This window comes from Chionomys nivalis, chromosome 3 (genome assembly GCF_950005125.1).
Source record: "Chionomys nivalis chromosome 3, mChiNiv1.1, whole genome shotgun sequence".
NCBI classification, from domain to species: Eukaryota; Metazoa; Chordata; class Mammalia; order Rodentia; family Cricetidae; genus Chionomys; species Chionomys nivalis.
The window spans coordinates 109,325,159-109,341,080 of record NC_080088.1 but is presented as its reverse complement, the minus strand read 5'-3'; the positions used below and the strand labels follow the sequence as shown (position 1 = coordinate 109,341,080).

General features: G+C 51.7%; 1 protein-coding gene across 1 annotated transcript in view; it reads left to right on the top strand.

Moving 5' to 3' along the window:
• Dnah10 (dynein axonemal heavy chain 10) overlaps positions 1–15,922 on the top strand; it is a 116,567-nt gene that overhangs the window by 90,526 nt on the left and 10,119 nt on the right. The window contains exons 55-67 of the mRNA XM_057765430.1: positions 328–525; positions 1,340–1,501; positions 2,618–2,792; positions 6,801–6,982; positions 7,999–8,135; positions 8,695–8,912; positions 9,026–9,247; positions 9,433–9,580; positions 11,125–11,404; positions 11,654–11,883; positions 12,978–13,251; positions 14,529–14,633; positions 15,030–15,184. Coding sequence (XP_057621413.1) covers positions 328–525; positions 1,340–1,501; positions 2,618–2,792; positions 6,801–6,982; positions 7,999–8,135; positions 8,695–8,912; positions 9,026–9,247; positions 9,433–9,580; positions 11,125–11,404; positions 11,654–11,883; positions 12,978–13,251; positions 14,529–14,633; positions 15,030–15,184 — 2,486 coding nt within the window. The remainder of the gene's footprint in view (positions 1–327; positions 526–1,339; positions 1,502–2,617; positions 2,793–6,800; positions 6,983–7,998; positions 8,136–8,694; positions 8,913–9,025; positions 9,248–9,432; positions 9,581–11,124; positions 11,405–11,653; positions 11,884–12,977; positions 13,252–14,528; positions 14,634–15,029; positions 15,185–15,922) is intronic.

Genomic DNA, 15,922 nt, shown 5'->3' with positions numbered 1-15,922 from the left:
AGGCTGAACAAGACTCCACAGTGTGGGCATGCCACATTGTTACCGTTAAGTACAGACGGACTCAGTCCTTTCTCCTTACCACTCTGCTCCTGTGAACACTGGCACCCACAGACCCGTTGGAGGCCGGGTGTCTGGTTCTTTCAGGTCAATATTTCACTTTTTGGGGAGCTGGTTTTTGTTGTTGTTGTTGATGATGATGATGTTGTTTCTCTGTTTTCTGTGGTTCTGGGGCCTGTCCCCACAGCCTCATATGCTAGGCACTGAGCTGGCCCCAGTCCCCCTTTTCTCTGTTGTTAACCCCCTCTTTCTCCTCTCCTTCCTGTTCAGGGGACAATCCCATGATTCCCGCAGAGAATATCGAAGACCTTGTGGAGCACGTGGTTATGGTCCACGAGTCGGTGGGTGAGTTCAGCAAGCAGTTCCAGCAGAAGCTGAGGCGCAGCAACTACGTGACGCCTAAGAACTACCTAGACTTTATCAACACATACTCGAAACTGCTAGATGAAAAAACCCAGTACAACATAGGTGAGCAGGGTGGGACAGGAATGGGGCAGGGCATGACTGTGTGGACAGGGTTCAGGAGTAAGGCTCATCTCTGCAAGGCCTGGCACCTTTTTTTTTCTTTTTTTGGATTTTGAGACAGGGTTTCTCGGTAGCTTTTGGTGCCTGTCCTGGAACTAGCTCTTGTATACCAGGCTGGTCTCGAACTCACAGAGATCCGCCTGTCTCTGCCTCCTGAGTGCTGGGACTAAAGGTGTGAACCACCACCACCCAGCAAGGCCTGACACCTTTATGATTGGGGCAAAATAGAGCAGATTTGGGTTTTGCATTTGGGGCGGTTCATCCCTGTGCGTAAGACACTGTGTGCTCTTAGTTCTATGTGGCCCTGTGTTTGCAGGTCTGTTTTCTTAGCCCTGGATGTCCCCTGGTCCCCAGAGTGCGGGAAAGGGTTTTTGAGGAAGGGCTCTCTGGAAGCTGCTTAAGAGATGCACTGTTAGCTGGGAGGTGTGGCGCACACCTTTAATCTCAGCACTCTGGAGGCAGAGGCAGGAGAATCTCTGAGTTCAAAGTCAGCCTGGTCTACAGAGCAAGTTCTAGGACAGCCAGGGCTACACAGAGAACCTGTCTCAAAGCCAAACCAAAACAAAAACGATGCACTGTTTTTCAGCAGTGTCTTCATGGCTCGCAAATGCCATGCGTGCAGTCTAGGAGCTAGAGCGGGTATGGCATCTTGTAGAAGTGAGGTTTTTTTCCCCCCTTCTTAGATGGATCCCAATGAGGCTAATGCAGGCTCCTGCCCTGGAGCCTGAACCACTGACCATGTGCTGTTTGGTCCCAGCACAGTGCAAGCGTCTGGAGGGTGGGCTGGACAAGCTGAAGGAGGCCACCATCCAGCTAGATGAGCTCAACCAGAAGCTGGCCGAGCAGAAGATCGTCCTGGCCGAGAAGTCGGCTGCCTGCGAGACCCTGCTAGATGAAATCGCCACCAACACAGCCATAGGCGAGTGCCTGGTGTGGGCCACCTGCCCCGGGGCCAGTCTGCGCCTGAGGGCCCTGGGCTGCTCCAAGTCCCTGCTGAGAGACCGCTGTGCTGTGGGCAGCCTTGAGCAAGCCTTGAGGCACAGACCCAACACCATCACAGGACACCCACCCTGAGTGTCTACATATTTGTTTGTTTGTTTAATTTCTAAATGTTTTGTTATTTTTTAGTGTTTTTTTCCCTATTCATAGGCGTCACTGTACTAATTCAATATAAACTCAGTGAGAGGCATGGCTTCTCATGAGGACACCAGATACTGGAAGAGGTCTGTCCCCAAGGCAGTGTGACCTCATTTTCACTGATGACATCATTTCCAATAGGGTCTCATTTTGAGGCTCTGCTGGCTGTGAGCCTGGGGGCCACTGCCTGCCCCCTTGTACTCCCTGAGCCCCGTGTCACCGTCACCTCTGAGCTCTAGTTACGGGAGGTCCCCATGACTTAGAGGCAATCAGACAGAACACAAGCCAGTGACAAGGTGACGTCAGGCTGTGACCAGTGTCACCAGGCAGAGAGGAAGTAAGACAGAGGGGCTGTTCTCCCTAGAGGGGGCATCTCTAGGGCTGGACCTGAGTGAGCATAAATAAAAGTGTGGGGGGGTGTCGAGAAGCAGAGGGTGGGGTGGGAGATGGAGGGCCGGAGAGGTGGCTCAGTGGGAAAGGTATTTGCTGCCACTCTTGATGGCCCGAGTTTGATCCTGGGATCCACACAGAAGAAGGCACGGACTGACTCTGTGGCAGGGGATCACAAATAAATCAAATGTTAGAGAAAGGGAGAGAGTGGGGGAAAGAGAGGGGGAAAGAGAAGGGGAGCAGATCCATCTCAGCCATCCAAAGCCACAATGCCACCCAGGGTCTTAGGCCAGCAGTGTCTAGGTAGGAGAGGCTGACAGAGACCCAGAGGGTAGTATCCAGCAGGAAATGCCACATAGAGTCCTCTCTGTGTGAGCACCTGTGGCCATTGCAGTGACCAGAGCCCCCTGACCACTCTCCCGGATGACCATGCCTGGTTTTGAGGTTCCCACACGACTTAGGTTCCCTCTGCTGCACCCCAGCATCTCACCAGCCCCTCCCTCTGCAGCGGAGGAGAAGAAGAAGCTGGCGGAGGAGAAGGCCATGGAGATAGAAGAACAGAACAAGATCATCGCTGTAGAGAAGGCCGAGGCCGAGACAGCTCTGGCTGAGGTCATGCCTATCCTAGAGGCTGCCAAGCTCGAGCTGCAGAAGCTGGACAAGTCGGACGTGACTGAAATCAGGTACGCGTTACCACGTTTGCTCCCACCTACACCCCTAGAGCTCACTCGGGGCCTGCCTCGGGCTCACCCCCCATTTACAGATAGTAAAGAGGCTCCCCACCCCCCGAGGCCAGGCAAACCTACCCAGGGAGTTCAGGCTCCACCAGGAGGACGGTTGTGAGCCACCATGTGGGTGCTGGGAACCGAACCCAGGTCCTATGAAAGAGTAGACGGTGTTCCAAATCACTGAGCCATCCAGCCCCAAGCCAGGGGATTCTAATATGGAATCAAGGCAACCAGTTTTACAAGGTTCTGACTGTGGAATCAGGGTTTGGAGAGTAAAGGCTGCTTGTCCATCCTGTGGTACCTGTGGTGTCTGTATCCTTTCTGGTTGGCCCTATGTTGTACATGTCTTTATAATCTAAAATGTATTTCTTTATTTGTTTCATTACAAGTATGTGTGCATGTTGTGACCCCCGTGTGGAGGTCAGAGGATAACTTTCCAGCGTGGGTTCTCTCCTTTATTATGTGGACCCTGGGGATTGAACGCGGTCATCAGCCTCCGCAGCAAGGGTCTTTACTGGCTGAGCCATTTCACCGCCCCAATGTCAAAGTTTTAGTTTATGTTTGTGCTCTAATACAGGATTACTGCCTTAGGGTTTTCAACTGGCCAGAGGCATCCTACAGTGCGGGTGCCAAACCTTATTCAGTGGGCACTCTGCTGTGTCTTTCCTTGAAACTTATCTTTTGTCCTTACAAAGGACACAGCAAACAAGCCTTCACAGCACCCTGGCACGTCCCCTGCAGGATACAGTTCCAGAGTGGGATGTCTGGGTCTCAGAGTGCACAGTGGACAGTCCCCCGACCCCAAGTCCACATCTGTACCTGTCTCCTCATAACTTCACTAGAGAGGTATCTGCATTTTTGCCCCTTTTCTAGCAGAAAAGAGGTCTGTGTGTGGTTTTTATTTAATTTATATTTCTCTCATTGGAGGTGGCCTTTTGCATATGTGGTTTAAAAAAAGACAAGAGCATGGCCTTCCTTTCTGTATTGCATTGTTCTTATTGCTGCTATTTTAGCTCTGACAGTGTTTTTCCATAGCACCTCTCTCTCTCCCTCCCCTTCTCCCCCCCCCACGCCGTGTGTGTGTGTGAGTGTGTGTGTGTGTGTGTGTTCTGCCAGGGAATAAACCCCAAAGTCTCATCCAAACACACTAGGCAAGTGCTCTACCACTGGCAGCCAGCCAAAGACTTTGTATGAAATGGAGCATATCTTACATCCCTAAGGGAACTGTAGATACTTTCTGGATCTGTCAGTGGGCATTTGACTTGGTGAGTGAGGCTTGTGTGTGCATTTGGTTCTCCCACGTAGGCTTTGCTTACGTGGCGTTGTTTAGGAAGACTTTCTTTTGTGGTGTGTAGATCATAACTTGGGTAAGATGGCACTGTGAGACCTAAAATAACACCCCCTGGGCAGCAGCTTACATTTTTAAATGTTTTTTTCTCTTTTTATTTAAATCTTTTGTTAGTGTCTAGGGTGTTTTCCCTTGAGATCAGTGTGCATCAGGATGCTAACTGCCCCCCCCCCCCAACTACAGTCTGCCTTTGATGGGTCATTTAAAGGTTAAATATAATGAGCTGTCATAGCTGGACAATTTCATAATCTTTAATTCCTTAAAATATCTTTCTAGAATACTCAGTCCCCTCTGTAGGAACCCTTAGTATAAATCAGAAGGTGATGGATAACGAAGGTACATGTGTTCGATTCTCCCCTGAGGAGGAACAGCAGCCCCCATTTGTAACTAACTTGTGACGCTGAGGTGGTCCCTGGAGACGCTCCTGGACACCTTGTCTCACCCTCCTCCAGTAATGGAGTGGGCTGATAGCGAAAGGGGGAAAATGAGCTATACGTCATTGTAAGTGAGTCAGAGTTAATAACCTCAAATGGGAAGGACACATCGACTGCCCCTGGGATTTAAATGAAACGGGTTTGAGCCCACGGTTAGCGATGGGATGCTAGCTGAGATGCAGGACCCAGTCCAGCTCCGGGGTGTATTGCAGCTGTGGGAAAGGTCACAGCTCAGATTCTAGGGACTGGGGGTGCAGAGCAGGCCTGCCCCCACAGACTTGGGGAGCATCGTGTCTGGTATCTGGAGGCTGGACCCTGCTAAGGGAGCAAATTCCTGCTGCAGCAGAAGCACAGGGTCGCTAAGAAGGAGGCAGGAACCAGTCCCCTCAGCCTTCAGCGGCCGGTTGAGTTCTGGAGGCTTACTCGAGCCATAAGCCTCAGGTGCCAGAGGTCCTGGCAAGTCCCGGAGGCTCCTCCTCCTCCTCCTCCCCCCCTGTTGAATTCTATTGCACCCTGTGCTCTGCAGCCCCGATTTTATAGAATGCCAGGGAAGAGGGACTAAACCTGGTCGGGGATGGGGAGCACACTGGGTCACCAAAACTTGCTAAGAGGTCACATCAGGTCCAAGGGGCTGTCTCTGCAGATATGTTTCTTTCAGGTTCATGGTCCCCACAGGTGAGGCTGCTGTGTGAAACCCTATGTGTCCATTTCTGTAACTTGCAACCTCTGCAACAAAGATCATCACTTCACAATAAGAGCACCAGACTCCAAGTACTGAAAGCATCTTGTTTCACGCGCTGGTAAAGCAGTGTGGCAGGCATACTGACTGAGCACAGGGAGCAGATTTCACAGCCCTGTGCCCGCCCCCCCCCCCCCCGCCCTATCCTCACAGGAGGAGTAACCCAGAGGCTCACTCTTATGCGTCATCTCGGATACCCGCATTTGCCTCTTACGCCATGAATCCGGGCGTGGGTTCATCCCTACGTTTATTTTAAAACTTAAATGACCTTGTGACATCTGTAGGTCACTGGGCAAGCTTGGCTGTTAATTCTCTATTCTAGCCCGGGCGAGGGGGTAGCTTAGAGTCTGGCTGTGGGTGGGAATGGCTGCAGAGATTCGTGTGGCAGGGGCCAGTGCTTTCTGTTCATCTGTTTTAACCTAAACTAGTTGGAGGCACTTTTGGAACCAACTATCAAATCTTTTACTTATTTATTTATTCTTTCCTGAGACAGGGTTTTTCTGTGTAGCCTTGACTGTCCTGGAATTTGCTCTGTAGACCAGGCTGTCCTTGAACTCAGAGATCCACCTGCCTCTGCCTCCCAAAATGCTGGGTTTAAAGGTGTGTGTGCCACCACCGCCTAGCTCAAAACTTATTTCTTATAAGCTGGGTGTTTCCAATACTCCATTTGTACAGCATTCTGGGAAAGCAGAGGATTCTGGGTAAATTAGGTCCTGGATTATGACTTAAAGTGGAATGCATCACTTTCATGGACTCACAGGAGCCGGGGCTGGAAGCTTCTGGCTCTGCACTCCTGCTTTATACAGAGGGAAACCTTGACCTCTGGCTGATCCCTAATTTGCCCATAGCTTAGGACCCACCAGGCCATGTCCACCCCTGCCTGCATGTGCAGACCCATGGGCTTTCTCTTCCCTGGCCTTCTTGACAGCCATGTCTTGTTGCCTGCCATTTGCATCCAATGCCCTGCAAAATCAAGACTTTCCCTGATCCCCAAAGGCCAGTTCAAGGCTAGGCTAGTGCTGGTCTCACTCCCAGCTCTGTGCGCTCTCTCTCTCTCTCTCTCTCTCTCTCTCTCTCTCTCTCTCTCTCTCTCTCTCTCTCTCTCTCTCTCTCCTGCTGCTGCCTATGGGGCCTGTGCTGGCTTCAGGGCCTGGTGTAGGCTTTTGCCTGATGCAGGCAGCTCCAACTGCCTGGCTCTGATGGTGGCCTCGGTTCTGCTGTTTTGGAATTTTAGTGGCTACCATCACGTTTCTGCTGCTCTCTTCCAGGAGCCTGGTGTGGGGCTAGTTAAGGAGAACCTTCCTGGCCACCTTCCTTCCCTTTAGGGACTTGGCACACTCTAGTCCCAGGTAGTCAGCTCCAGGGAACCCTTCTACCTGTCTTTTCTCAGCTATTCTGACAAGGCCCTGGCCTTTCTTACCTGGGGCCCTTCTGTCCCCCAGGTCATTCGCGAAGCCCCCAAAGCAAGTGCAGACAGTCTGCGAGTGTATCCTTATCATGAAAGGCTACAAGGAGCTTAACTGGAAAACTGCTAAGGGTATGATGTCTGACCCCAACTTCCTGAGGTCCCTGATGGAGATCGACTTCGACTCCATCACCCAGAGTCAAGTGAAGAACATCAAAGGTGAGTGGGGGGCTGGGGAGGCACCATAGCCCTGGAATGGAACAGACTACTGGCTTTTCCAGTTCCCACTGGTGATGAAGGGACAGAGGCAGCTGCTGGCCCACTGCAGTTGGCTCAGCAGGGGTCTGGCTCTCCCTGGCAGGAAAACAGGAATTGGTGGGAACCCAGTTCTGCCTTGGCCCTCTGTGTGGCTTAGCACCTTCCCTTTGTGCCTCTGCGCACACCTGGGGACCAACCAGAGAAATGGCCAGAGAATGCCCAAGTTCCCTGCCAGCTGACTCTTGGCACTGGCCAGGGTTCTGCCAGGAGGGGTAATGTCCCCATAGACTACATTGTCACAGCTGCGCACAACCTTACTCCTGGGGTGGGGGTTGGGGTGGCTCAGCAGATAGAGGTATTTATTCAGAGTGCCTGGTGACCTGAATTAGATCCCCAGGAAGCAGAGAAAACTGACTCCAAAGTTGTCATCTGACCTCACTTGACATGTGTACCATGGCATGTGTGTGACACACACACACACACAGAATGTGCACGTATATGATACACAAATATGAGAGAATAATTCTTTTAAAGAAAGCAGAAAGACTCCCACCACCAATGCCTTTTCACAGTCCCTAAGTTAAACATATTCACTGATGAAATATGAAACCCCAAGTCCCCCTGCATATGGATACCACTGGGCTGGTTCTACCTCTGTGACATAGTTGGGGTGATGGTAGGGACTCTCCCAGAGATTCTGAATCCCAGTTACCTGCTTGTCTGAGCCCTCTGAGTGCTCCTGGTCCCCAGAGCTTGGACAGTGTCTGGTGGGGTGTCTGGGTCATATGAGGTCACGGGGAGTCCCAGGTGGCAGTGGTTTTACCCTTCATACCCACCTTCAACTCCATACTTGAGAAACTCCAGGCTGCGGGACCCTGAGGAGTGGGCACTCGTGACACTTCCTTTGTCCATGCAGCGTGTCTCCAGTTTTATGTGCCCTGAGACGGAGCTTGACAGTCACTGTGTTTGACCTCTAGGCCTCCTGAAAACTCTCAACACCACAATTGAAGAAATGGAGGCCGTGAGCAAGGCAGGGCTGGGGATGCTGAAGTTCGTGGAGGCTGTCATGGGCTACTGTGACGTGTTCCGCGAGATCAAGCCCAAAAGAGAAAAGGTGAGCCAAGGCCTCGTTTGGGATCAGAGTTCAAGTGTCCATAATGCTGCTGGAAAATTCTGGCAGGTCCTGACTGAAACTACATAAAGACTTAGGAGCTCAGGTCCTGCTCCCACTCACACAGTGCAGACGGATGGTGTTGGAACCTGCGTGCAATGCAGAGATGCTTACAGCCACACCCCAAGCTGCGGTAGCTCTTTAGCCTTGATTCACTTGGCTGCAGGCATGGCTTCTCCCTCCTGCCAGGACATCCTGTGGATTGTACAATATTTGGTAGTGCCCTGTCTCTATCTACTTGATACCAGTTGGCCTCACCCAGAAGTATCTCCAGTCATTGTCACAAGGGGGTCAACCTAAGGCCATCAGAGAACATAGTATTTACATAATGATTCATAACAGTAGCAAAATTAGTTATAAATTAGCAATGGAAATAATTTTATGTTCGAGGGTCACTACAACACAAGGAGCTGTATTAAAGGGTTGCAGGAAGTGAGAACCACTGATGCAGACGGAGGATGGCGGACCCTCTGCCATCCTTCTGCTGACTCTCTTCACACAGGTGGCCAGGCTGGAGCGGAATTTCTACCTAACCAAACGGGAGCTAGAAAAGATCCAGAACGAGCTGTCAGCGATCCAGAGGGAGCTGGAAGCTCTGGGGGCCAAATATGAGGCTGCCATCCTGGAGAAGCAGAAGCTGCAGGAGGAGGCGGAGATTATGGAGAGGCGGCTGATCGCGGCCGACAAGCTCATCTCTGGTCTGGGGTCAGAGAATGTCAGGTGAGAGGCGTCACCCACCTAATGAAGGGACCCATAATCTATGCAAATTTAGCATGCGTTCCAAAGGATTGACAGATGGGAGCCGCTCAGCATGGCTTCCCGGTCCCCTGCAGGTGGCTCAACGACCTGGATGAGCTGATGCACCGGCGGGTGAAGCTGCTGGGAGACTGCCTACTCTGCGCGGCCTTCTTGAGCTATGAGGGTGCCTTCACCTGGGAGTTTCGGGATGAGATGGTCAACCAGGTGTGGCGGAACGATATCCTGGATCGGGACATCCCCCTGAGCCAGCCTTTCCGATTGGAGAACCTCCTCACAGATGACGTGGAGATCAGCAGGTACCGCACGGATCCCAGAGGAGTCTGCGTGGGTGTCACCTGGGGTTCCGGTTGGGCTGCAGGGCTAGGAAGCACAACCAGCCCTGAGAAAGGTCATGGATTATTGTAGAAGGCTGACCCATGCTTCCAGACTTGGGCTTCCAACTTGCTGGGAAAGTCCAGCTCCCTGTGGTTGTCCCTTGCAGGTGGGGTTCTCAGGGCCTTCCACCCGATGAGCTCTCAGTTCAGAATGGCATCCTTACCACCCGGGCCAGCCGCTTCCCGCTCTGCATCGACCCCCAGCAGCAGGCCCTCAACTGGATCAAGAGAAAGGAGGAGAAAAACAACCTAAGGGTGCGGCCCCACCCTGAGCCCCACCTGAGGACTGAAGAGCCCTTTCCTTGTCCTCCCCCATCCCCCGCTTAGGGGTTCAGGTTGAGAACATCTTTTTGATGAAGATCATGTCCTGTGTCTTTATTTCTTTCAGGCCAGGCCAGGGCTTGGTGGCCCAAGACACTCCAGTGTGTCTGGGTTGGGGGTCGGAGGCCTCAGGGGAGTTGGAGCCTCGGCACTGGTAGGGAAGGAAAGTAGAGGTGACAACTCCATTAAACTGTGACTCACTTAGCAGTCTCTTAGTCATTCCAAACAGAAAGGTCTGTGGCTTTTTAGCATATTTGCTGAGTCCTGTAACAGAGTCAGCTTAGGATGTTTTTAGTACCCCCATCCCTACCCCACCGAGAAGAATGATGTTTCCCTTAGTGACTGCTCCCCAGCCACCAACAGTTGCTGATATATTTTCTGTCTCCATGGCTTTGCCTATTCTGGATATCTCTTCTGGGTAGGACCATACAGTATTTAGTCTTTTGTACTGGTTTCTTTTATGTTGTAAGGTTTCAACCATGTTGTAGCAGGTTGGGTGCTTTTTTTTTTTTTTTTTGATTTTTTCGAGACAGGGTTTCTCTGTGGCTTTTTGGTTCCTGTCCTGGAACTAGCTCTTCTAGACCAGGCTGGCCTCGAACTCACAGAGATCCGCCTGCCTCTGCCTCCTGAGTGCTGGGATTAAAGGCATGCACCACCACCGCCTGGCAGGTTGGGTGCTTTGTCCCTCTTTACAGCCATGTAATATTTCTTTGTGTAAATATACCATATTTTGTTGGTCCATCTTCAGGTGAAGAACAGCTGGGTTTTGTAAACAGAGACTACTCGTTCGTTTCCCAGCTGCCCAGACCAAAATAATCACACAGAAGCTATATTAATTACAACACTGTTTGGTCAATAGCTTAGGCATATTCCTAGCTAGCTCTTACATCTTAAATCAACCCATTTCTATTAATATATGTATCATTACGAGGCTGTGGCCTCCTGGTAATATTCCAGTGTCCTTCTTCTTCGGCAGCTACATGGTGGCATCTTCTTGGCTCTGCCTACTCTCTCTCTCTGTCTCTTCCAGCCTGGCTATATTCTGCCCAGACATAGACCAAAGCAGCTTCCTTATTAAGCAATGGTAATAAAACATAGTCACAGCTTACAGAGGGGAATCCCACACCATTGTTGTACCCACTTTGCCATGCCACTGTGAACATCTCTATATATTTTGCTTATGTTTGGGTGTGGGTTTCATGCATGTTGCAGCCAGAGGACAACTTTGTGGAACTGAGTCTCCCCATCTACCTTCTGAGTTCTAGGGACTGAACCCAGGCTTGCACAGCAGACACCTGTACCTACTGAGCCACCTACACAGCCCTGTTTGTGTCCACATTCACGGTCCTCCAGGGCACACACCCTGGGATTGCTAGGACCCCAGCTTTTGCTAGTTACCTCCAGTCTCTGACCTTCCTGGCGTGAGCTCTCCCTCGGTTCACTGAAGGGTCACCCCAGTGCCCGCCTCTCTCCTGCAGGTTGCCTCCTTCAATGACCCTGACTTCCTCAAGCAGCTGGAGATGTCCATAAAGTATGGGACCCCTTTCCTGTTCCACGATGTGGATGAGTACATCGACCCTGTTATTGACAGTGTCCTGGAGAAGAACATCAAGACTGCCCAAGGCCGCCAGTTCATCATCCTGGGGGACAAGGAGGTTGACTATGATTCCAACTTCAGGCTGTACCTCAACACCAAGCTGGCCAATCCCAGATACTCACCATCGGTGTTTGGGAAGGCCATGGTCATCAACTACACTGGTAAGAAGGGGCAGATCTGCTGCAGACACCCAGGGCCCCACACTGAGAGTGATGCTTCCTGGGCACCTGGGCACCTAGTGGCCCTGGTCTTTCCCTGGAAGTTGTCTCTGCTGGTCTCTTCTTAATGTTTGGGTGGCCCTGCCCCCGCTCCAGAAGGCTGGGGATTTTGGAAGGCAGTGAGCTGCAGGCGCCTGGGTATATGCCAAGCCTGGACTCAGGGTGGGCGGTGAGGGCTCTTTGTCCTCTCAGTCACGCTCAAGGGCCTGGAGGATCAGCTGCTGAGTGTGCTAGTGGCCTATGAGAGGCGGGAGCTGGAGGAGCAGAGGGAGCACCTCATCCAGGAGACGAGCGAGAATAAGAACCTGCTAAAGGACCTGGAGGACTCACTCCTGCGGGAGCTGGCCACATCCACGGGGAACATGCTGGACAATGTGGAGCTGGTGCACACCCTGGAAGAGACCAAGTCCAAAGCCACAGAGGTGGGGACCTCTGTGCAGGTGGGAGGGCCCTGTCTCCTTCTAGTTCCACCCCAGTGGCCACAGGGTCTCAAGCAAAGCCTTGAGCCTAGCAGACGGGAGAGAGGCATCACCTCTTCTCACCCGACCAGAAAAGCCCACCTTGGGGCTGGAGGATAGCTAAGCAGTTAAGAGCCCTGGCTGCTCTTCCAGAGGACCAGGGTTCAATTCAGTTCCCAGCACTTGCATGGTGGCTCACAACCTTCTGTAACTCCAGTTCCAGGGGATTCAATGCCCACTCATGACCACCTCAGGCACCAGGTGTGTGTGTGGTGCATGTATGTGCATGCAGACAAAATCTTTACACATAAAATAAATCTTTAAAAAGAAATAGGAAGGGCTAACTATATGGGTGGAGTATTCCCATGCAGCTGGGTAATCTTCTTGACTTGAGAGTCATGTAAATCCCAGCCTTGCCTACTCTAAATATAAAAAGACATTATCAGTTCAAAAGCAGAGTTAGTTATGGCTTCAAGTGAGGCTGGATGTAAAATTCAAAAATGCCATATAGATTCTATACCCCTCCATTTATGTGGTGGGCCTATGTTGGGTTGACTTCTTCTTCCAGCCTCTGCCTTAAAGGGCATGGCCTAATGTCCCCTTGGGTTCAAGTTCAAGGTCCCTGCAGGGCCTAGTGACTGTCAACTCCAGGGAGGGCTTTGTGGTCCCTTTTGTACCTTACACTTGCCTTCCAGGCTTGTACCATCCACCTGTACTACAGTACTGTCCACAAGTCTCGGGCAAGATCCTAGAGGTTTAAACCCATGTGCATAGAAACAAGTATGCCAAGAATACCCACTTTATTGTGTTCCAAGGCAGCTTCCCTGACCAATGGCCATGCCCTAGCTCTCAGGATCCTTCAGCTGCAAGTCACCAGAAGCCACTCCCATGTCTCATGCTCAGAGCAGCTGCAAACACAGGAAAACAAGTTGTTTTGCTCAGAGCAGCTGCAAGCATAACAAGTCATTTACAAGAAATTCAGGGTCTGGGGGTCCACAGCCCCCAGCACAGGTTGTCATCACCTCCCCATTTCCATGGTAACTGAGATCTTTCTGCAGGTATCAGAGAAGCTGAAGTTGGCAGAGAAGACAGCCCTGGACATCGACAGACTGCGGGATGGCTACCGGCCGGCGGCGAGGCGGGGCGCCATCCTGTTCTTCGTGCTGTCGGAGATGGCACTTGTCAACTCCATGTACCAGTACTCCCTCATCGCCTTCCTGGAGGTCTTTGGGCTGTCGCTGAAGAAATCACTGCCTGATTCCATTCTCATAAAGCGGCTGAAGAACATTATGGACACACTGACCTTTAACATCTACAACTACGGCTGCACGGGTAAGCGAGGGGTGAGGAGAAAGCTGTACGTGGAACACGGAAACTTAGCCCGCCTTGGGAAGACTGCTCACTTGACAGAGGGATGTCCAGAGCACTGACTTCTAAACCCCATCTTCAGCAAATCCCCCACACCCTAAAGATGACCCATTCCAGGCTTGGTGGGGTTCACGGAGACGCTCAGTCTAGGGCATCTCCGTTGGGCTGAGCCTGTGCCATCAGAAGTTTCTGGATCCCTTTCTCCCTTCCTCACCCTGGCAGCCTCTGCTTCACTTCCTGACTGAGGACACACCTGTTCCAGACACTTCCTGCCAAGGGAGTCCTGGAATATGTGGTTCTCGTAGCTAGCCTCTTCATTTAATAATCTGAACATCAAGGTCTGTGCTGTAGTATCAAGACTTGCCCGGTCCAGTGCTGAATGGGTAGTGCCCCACGCTCTCTTATTTCTCAGCTGCTGGACATTGGTTTGTTTCTGCCTTTTGGTTGTTAGGCTAATGCAGCTGTCAACATTTGCCACAGGTGTGTGTGTGTGTGTGTGTGTGTGTGTGTGCGTGCGCGCGTGCGAGCTCATGTATACCTGCCTATGCTGTTGGTCCTGGGGCTGGAGCGCTGGGCCTCAATGCATGCCAGATGAGTGCTCTTCCCCTGAGCTTCTTTCCAGCCTGAGCATTTGTTTTCAATTTTGGATCCATATGTTCCCTGGAGCAGAGTTTCTGGGCTTCATGCCAAGTCTCCAACTTTTGGGGGGACTACCCGACTGGCTTCCAAAATGCCTATACTATTTTCTACTCCCCAAATGCACTGCTTGTGAAGAACATTTCATTCTGGAGCATTCTGAACACCATCTGGCCAGTACCAGCTCTGGCACCGTTTTCACAGCCAGCCCCCTTTGTGAGTATTGGACTCACCTGTCAGTCAGCACTGCAGCTTGAACCTCTTAAGCGGGTCATGTGCATTTTAAAACAAAGGCACAGCTGTTGCTTCCAGCCCTGGAAACGCCGTGTCTCTCCCAGGAACTCAGCTCTGCTCCCTTGTGGAGAAGGTGGCTCCTGCCCGGCTTGCACACCCTCTACCTACGGAATAGATCATGCGATCATGCCAGGTGCATACAGGTGTCTGTCACTACAGACGGCCCTTTTGCACCTGAACAGCCATGGCTATCAGATATGAAGAGGGTCACCGAGTGATGTGGGGTTTCAGTTCCCTTCCCTCTGACTTGTGTGTGCCCTGTGCAAGGGCCGCAGTTCTGCAGTGTAGTTCCTGCCTCTGTCTCTCCACAGGGCTGTTTGAGAGGCATAAGCTCCTCTTCTCCTTCAACATGACCATCAAGATAGAGCAGGCGGAGGGGAGGGTCCCCCAGGAGGAGCTGGACTTCTTCCTAAAAGGTAACGATAAAAGGACAGACAACCATCTATCCTTTCTAAAGGGCTTGCTGACCTTCACTCTCCTGCCATCCAGGGGACATGCGTGTCTATTCACTATAAACACACGAGTAGCAAAATCCCTCTCAAGCTCGGCGTCCAGAGGCCACGGGTCACCCAGTAGCCCTCAGAAACACTTCCTGGTTGACTCAGGGCACCTCTGTCAGGGACTGTGTTGAGGCTGGAGGCCTGGTCAAGTTGACCAGCTGGGCTCATTGGTGACAAGGACAAGCCCATGCCTTGCCACTCCTAGGCAAAGGGACCTCTCCCCAAAGCAAGAGCCACAGAAGCGCAGTGTGTGCAGTCAGTGTGCTGGGCACCGACAGCCCATGGCTGGCACCCTCCTCTTCCTATGATTAGGGAACATTTCCCTGGAGAAGAGCAAACGGAAGAAGCCGTGTACCTGGCTGTCAGATCAGGGTTGGGAAGACATCATTCTCCTCTCAGAGGTGTTTTCAGAGGTCTTTGGGCAGCTTCCTGATGATATCGAGCACCACGTCTCCACCTGGCAGGAGGTGAGTGTGCACACTCTCTCCTCCCCTTCCTGACACAGAGCCATCTCCACACTGAGCCTACAGCCTCCCCGTCGCCAGGAAGACAACACATGGGGAAGCTGCCCCGTATGGCCAGTGAGTGCCCTTGAGTATCCTTGGATATGCTTTTCTCCATCTAGTCCTGTGTGGGAGAACCAGCCACTCCTTCACTCATCCATCTGTCCGTCCGTCCGTCTGTCCATCCATCCATCCACCCGTCCACCCATCCATCCGTCCGTCTGTCCGTCCATCCATCCATCCACCCATCCATCCACTCATCCATCCTCCATTCATAATCTCTCTATCCCACATCCATCAATTCATTTTTCTAATTGATGATATGTCTATGCATCATCAATTCATCTATCACCCATCTATCCATCTATTCATTTATCCATTACCCGTCCATCTGTTTATCCATCTAACTGCTGTTCATGTATCTGTTCGTCTATCCATCACCATTCATCAGTCGGTCCATCCTTTAATCCATCTGTCCATCACCCACCTATCCAACTGTCCACCTATCCCTCTATCACCCACTACCCGTCCACCCATTCATCCAACTGTTCATCTATCCATCCATCCATATAACTGTCCATCTGTCTGTCTCCCCATCTTTCTATCACATATTACCTGTCCATCCATCCTTCCAAGAAATGCTCCCTGGGCATCTCCTGGCTGCTATTTCCCTGCTCTGCCCTCTGAGCCCCACAATGGTTG